Consider the following 6,472-nt stretch of genomic DNA (forward strand, 5'->3'; position numbering starts at 1 on the left):
TGTGTCTATTATTGGTTTCCAACCTGGGCTGAATAGGTGTTTGTATGTCCCCAGGAATAATGTCCCACAAGAAGACCCTCCCCCAGTCTCTTGCTTCCTCTTGTTTTGTTTTGGTTTTTCGAGACAGGGTTTCTCTGTATAGCCCTGGCTGTCCTGGAACTCACTCTGTAGACCATGTTGGCCTCGAACTCAGAAATCCACCTGTCTCTGCCTCCCAAGCACTGGGATTAAAGGCGTGCGCCACCACCGCCTGGCTTGCTTCCTCTTTTTGATCATCTCTTGTTTACACAACTGCTAGAGGAATATTACTAAAATACAAATCTGATTATGACTTTTTCCTCAAAAATGTTTGAAGCACACCAACTGCCAGTGGGCTGTGTTCTGGTACACACTGAGCATGCAAGGCTGCCAGAGTCACCTCTACTTCCTGTTCCTACCTCCTTTGCACTTTGGATTGTCAGTCATACCAGCCCTAATAGTCCCCCAGAGCCTTCAGCTTCATGCGACCTTTCACCCATTCTTTGTGCACTCATTAACATCTCCATCTAAAATCCAGTACGTCAGTGGCTTACTTGGTTATGAGCTATATACCATCCTTGCTACCAGCGGCTGTTCCTGTCTGTATTTATTACCATTCTACTTTTTACTGTTTTCAAACTTTCAAACTTTTTTAAAGGCCATCTCTCTCTACATAGGCCTGATTTTCCTGGAACTTCTTATAAAAATCAGGCAGGCTTTGAAGTCACAGAGACACACCTGCCTCTGCCTCCTGAGAGCTGAGATCACAGATGTGTGCACCACAAACTACTTTAGCATTGCAGTATTATTTATGCTCTAGAAGTTTTTTGAGTAGTCTTGCTTTGAACTCCTGCTTCAGCCTTTCAAGCAATTAAACCTGCAGGCACATGGCATGACCACACCTAGCAGCCCACGACATTCTTGAAGTTGAGAACTATCTTTTTCATCCTTTTAGGCTTAAATATAACTTACTATATGGCCACATATTTTTGGGTGGGTAGGCTTAAGACAGGATCTCACTATGTAGCCCAGCTGTCTTGTAACTCACTATAGACACCAGGCTGGCTTCAAACTCAGAGGTCATAGATTAAAGGTGTGTGCAACCACCTTTGTACCTGGCATGTCCACTTACAGTACAAAAAAGTGGGGTTGGGGTTTACAAAGAAGGAAATAAGTGTGTATGACAGGGGGTGATGGAGAGGGTACCCAGAGGTTGAGAGAACTGGCTGCTCTTCCAAAGGCCTTAAGTTTGACTCCTAGGATCCACCCTCCAGTCCCAGAGTATCTGACTCTCTTCTGTCCAGTGTGGTCACCAGGCATGCACATGGTACATAGACATACATGCAGGTAAAACATTTATATTAAATTTTAAAATGTTTTAAACAAGAGTACATGACAGTGAATATTCTGTAACAGTTAACTCATCCCTATGGGATAGCAGTACTTGTAGAAACAGAAAAACAGGTAGTGCTAATTTATGCTCTAGCACAGTGGTTCTCAACCATTTAGGGGGTCAAAGGGCCCTTTCACAGGGGTGACCTAAGACTATTGGAAAACACAGATATTTACATTATGATTCATACAAGTAGCAAAGTTAGAGTTATGAAGGAATAAAAATAACTTTATGGTTGGGGGTCACCACAAGATGAGGGACTGTATTAAAGGGTCACAGTCTCAGAAAGACAGAGAACCACTGCCAGAGCAGGAAGAGTCTGAAAATGGCGACAGAACCACTGCCAGAGCAGGAGGAGTCTGAAAATGACGACTAGTACATCTTTAGCCTGGCACATGGTGCCCAGAAGACTCTACAATCCCAGTCTGTGGATCTTGATTTTGAGGCCAGCAATCGCTACACATGAGACTGATTTGTTTTTCTTAAAAAAAAAAAAAAAAAAAAGCTTTGTCCAGGAGCCCAGTTCATGGTTAAGCTCAGGTACCTAGTAAGTAAGAAAACAGTCTTATCTGTTTGAGACTTTGCCTCAGAAATAAAATAAAATAAAACAAAATAAAATAAAATAAAATAAAAATGAAACAAAAACCAAAACAACTTCAGGAAACCTAGATTCAGAAGGTGCAGGTAATCCATGTCACTTACCGCTGTCATCCTTCTGTCTCTGGCTCTCAAGTGCTGGGCCACAGGCACAGACCACTGTGTCCAGCTTCACAGGCAGTTTTAGAGACTTCTGAGGTCCAGTTGATTCCAGAACCTTACCATTCTCAGGACACATTAAGTACTTAATAAACACTGGCTAGCACTATAACCAACATAATGTGAATGCAGTCTTTATTAAATTTCAAATTTACTTTATTTCAAATGCAAAGAAGGAAACATGCATTTTTATATCATGTAAATTTGTCAAAGAATCATGAATAGATTTGTGCATCTCAGCACAAGACTGAAATGTGCACTGGCATATATAGAAGACAGGGGCTTGGGAAGGTCACCTTAGTCCTCCAGCCTGCTGGAGGACCACAACATCTATCAGCACAGTGTCCACAACTCTCAGAAAGTGCCCTGTTGTGTCCACAAAGAAAAGGGCCCTGGGTAGAGAGAAGGGAAGTAGAGGTGTCACCGGAAGCACCAATGAGAGGGAAATGAAACAATCTTAGTATCCATGCGTCCATTTCAGGAGTACCACACCCATTCCCTTCCAAAGCCATCACTGTCTTGCACCATCGAGGAAGGAGTGGGAAAACAGTCGGGCTGGCTGGCTCAAATCACATCTTGGGGAAGCTGGCCAGGTTGGTAATGCCACAGGCGTTGTTCTTATTCCGAGCCAAGAGAACATATCCCTTGTTTCCCCAGCTTTCTCCCCAGCTGTAGAACCAATCAAGAAAAATACATAGCATCTTAATTTATATAGTCCTCAAAACACTTACCGTATTTTGCTAAGTACATATATATATCATATATGTGTATATATGTATATATGTGTATGTATGTATATATATGTGTGTGTGTGTGTATATGTGTGTGTGTGTATATTTTATTTATATATATATATATATATATATATATATATATATATATATAATGAGTATGGTGGTTTTTATTTTAAGGAGTTTAAAGTCAAACCAGGCAGTGGTGGCACATGCCTTTAATTGCAGAACTCTGAAGGTAGAGCCAGAGGCAGGTGGATCTCTGTGAGTTTGAGGCCAACTCGGTCTCTACATTGAGTTCCAGAACTACACAGAGAAACTCTGTCTCGAAAAACCAACAAAAAACAAAAATAAAGTTAGGATGTGGAAAGAAGGCATGCTATCCAGGTTGGGTGTAACAGTCAGTGCTCATTGCCGACTTAACAGAATCTAGATCAGTTGGAGATGGGCCTCTGGGAATTGTCTGGATTGTTAACTGAGGTGGGAGAATCTCCCTGGACAGCTCCTGCACTGTATGAGTGGAGAACCTGCCCACCCTGCCATGATGGACAGTACCCTGGAACTGTAGAATAAGCCTTCTCTTTTTTGGTTATTTTGTCAGAATATTCTATCACAGCTACAGAAGAAACTGAGACAGGTCTTAAAGATTCTAAAGATTGCTTCTGACAAAGATGATACAGTAGAGGCAGGCGATCTCTCTGAGTTTGAGGCCAGCTGGGCCGACACAGAGAGTTCCAGGACAGCCACAGCTACACAGGGGACAAGGGTGAGAGGGAGGCCAGGGTTGGTGGCACATGCTTGTAACCCCAGCACTACTCGGGAGGAAGAGGCAGGAGGATCTGTGTGAGTTCTAGCCTAGCTTGGCCTGCACAGCATGTTCAGGCTAGCAGAAGCTATATAATGAGACCCTGTCTCAAAGAGCAGAGGGAGAAAGAAGGATAGAGGAGACGGGGAGAGGTGAAAGAAAAGGAAAGTGTGACGTCAGAGGTGTGTGAGGCTGAACCTGAAGGACGAGCCAACTTTGGGTCCGTGGGAGTGCTGGGATGGTGGAAGGATGTGACAAGCAAGTGCCACGTGATATGACAAAGTGACTCAAAATCAGGGTACGTGACATACTGAAGCAGGAGACAGGTCTGGAGAGGTGGAGCAAGACAAGGTTGAAGAGTTCAGGGCCATATTGAGCTTAAGGCTAGCCTGAGCTACAGGAGAGCCTGTCTAAAAAATTCAAAACTGATCAATCAACCAACCAAACACATCGGGTCAAATGAGTCCACAGGGAATGATCTGGTCTTTGTCAGTCGAGTCTGCCTGGGCTGCGAGAGATCTACACAAGCATCCGCCCATCTCCTTGTGTCCGTCCTAAGCCTCTTGCCCAAGGAGCGGCTATCCGGCATACACTTGAGCTTTATTGTCCGCCCGTCACAGGTTAGTTTCATAATTGTGCGAGGCTCACCGCCACAGCGGTGGTTAAACAGCAAAAGCATTGCCTCACTGTTACCTGTTCTTAATTATCCAGTGCTTGCTTCCCTTCTGGGTACCATAGCCCACCACCAACATTGCGTGGTTCACATTATCACGGTCGCAATTTTCATCATAGTACACACCTACAAAGCAAAATGTGGATGAGGTTCTCTGCAACATAGGCGGGGCCTGCGTGACGCCCTGCACTGAGGCAGCTGCCAGGTTCAGCAGGTAGAGTCTGGCTGTGACAACGAAGCACTCAATTGTCCAGGGCCACACCCACACCCTAGAAGAGGGACTCTACAGGAAAAGGTACTCACCTCTGCTGTAAAACTGGAAGGATGTCAAGCTTGCATCGATGGACACAGAGATGGGCCCTACCCGAGCCACCGCTCTCTTCAGGGCTTTCTCGCTCCCCACAGGAATCTCTTTGTACCCTCTGCATTTAGCTGCCTTTGCTGTAGCATTATACATACAACTTTCATCCTGAGGAACAACAACAAAGGCGGAATCGGAGCAGAGTCAATCAACTGGTAATCAGTTGATAAGAAATCCAACCAATGTTGGAGGCAACCAACTAGTCCTTGGGTCTCACTGTTTTAGAACACTATGAAAAGAAGCTAGGTATGGGATGTACACTTGTAATCCCAGCAAGACATCTCTTTTGTTTGTTGTTAAAAAAAATCAAGTGGTTTCCTCCTTTCTAGCATTCACAAAAACCAACTCCAGAAGAAAAAGATACTTTTTTCTTTTTATGTATGCATGTGTTTGTGTATCTTGTCTATCGGTGTATGGGGGGTTATGTGCACCTATGTATGTATATGCACCTATGTGTGTATACATTCTCTTGAAGGCTAGAAAAAAAGCACTGAATCTCTGGGAGCCAGAGTCACAGGCAGTTATGAACTGCCTCGTGTGGGTACTGGGAATAGACTAAGGTGTCTGGAAGAGAAAGCAAGTATTCTTAATCACTGAGCCATCTCTCCAATTCCTTGTTATTGTCATCATCTTCTTTTCTTTCTTATTGAAATGGTATATCATGTAGTCTAAGCTGGCTCTGAACTCACTACATAGCTAATAGTGATGACTAACCACCCAGCCCTCCTGCCTCTGCCTCCATCTGCTGGGATTACGAGCACGACCCACTTCTCCCATCTTGAGAGACTATTTTCACTAATGCAGGATAGGGAAAGATATTTGAAATAAAAGGTTGTTTTTTTAAAACACAGATTATCTTCTGCCTGTAGTATGTGTAAGCTTCAGGGGAGTGGGAAGGTACCAACTGCTCTGTGGGAGAGTTTGCCAACACCAAACCCAGCTCAAGAGATGGCCTTAACCCTCTGTACACAACTCAGGGGTGCTAGGATGAGGTAAAGAGTCTTAGCTGGGGCTGGAGAGACGCCTCAGTGGTTAGGAGCACTGAATGCTCCTGAATTCAACCCCAACAACCACATGGGGGCTCATGACCATCTGTAATGGGATCTGATGCCCTCTTCTGGTGTGTCTGAACACAGCGAGAATGTGTTCATATGCATAAAATAAATTTATCTTTTTAAAAAAAGAACATTAAAAAAAAGAGTCTTAGCTGGATCAGAGATACAAGCACATAACATGATAAGAAAATAAATTAATAGCTGAGTAATTTAGCCTGTGATCTTCCAAGAGCACACACGCTTTGCAAGCCTCACAGAATGAGAGCTTGTCAAGATGGCCTGCTTTTGGTGGAAACACATCCCCCTACACACCAGACCTCAAACTCCTTAAGGCTGAATCTAAAAGAACACATATCTAAATACCAACAGTACTGCCAGCAGTTAATGGGATGCTTTAAGGTTACAGTGATTTACTGCCTTAATTTCTCAAAATCTGTTCACTGCCACATGGTTCTGGCATTAAACTGCTCAGATCAACCAAACATAGTGGCACATTCCTGCAATCTCAGCATGATACAAGTGGAAAGTGGATTTCAAAGTCTATAAGCCTTGGCACTGCATGGTCTTAAAAAAGAAATAGAGACAGACACAGACACAGACACATACACAGAGAGAGAGAGAGAGAGAGAGAGAGAGAGAGAGAGAGAGAGGGAGAGGGAGAGGGAGAGGGAGAGGGAGAG

At 43.9% G+C, this 6,472-nt stretch overlaps 1 protein-coding gene across 2 annotated transcripts in view; it reads right to left on the reverse strand.

Moving 5' to 3' along the window:
* Positions 1 to 2,285: 2,285 nt before the first annotated feature.
* The window catches only part of Ctsk (cathepsin K), a 10,450-nt gene continuing 6,263 nt past the window's right edge, over positions 2,286 to 6,472 (reverse strand). For both annotated transcript variants that reach the window (XM_028789720.1, XM_028789719.1), the window contains exons 6-8: positions 4,680 to 4,845; positions 4,397 to 4,502; positions 2,286 to 2,836 (exon numbers count right to left, since the gene is read on the reverse strand). In XM_028789720.1, coding sequence (XP_028645553.1) covers positions 2,737 to 2,836; positions 4,397 to 4,502; positions 4,680 to 4,845 — 372 coding nt within the window. In that variant the 3' untranslated portion in view covers positions 2,286 to 2,736. The remainder of the gene's footprint in view (positions 2,837 to 4,396; positions 4,503 to 4,679; positions 4,846 to 6,472) is intronic.

Source organism: Grammomys surdaster, unplaced genomic scaffold, assembly GCF_004785775.1.
Source record: "Grammomys surdaster isolate TR1022 unplaced genomic scaffold, NIH_TR_1.0 125849, whole genome shotgun sequence".
NCBI lineage: Eukaryota > Metazoa > Chordata > Mammalia > Rodentia > Muridae > Grammomys > Grammomys surdaster.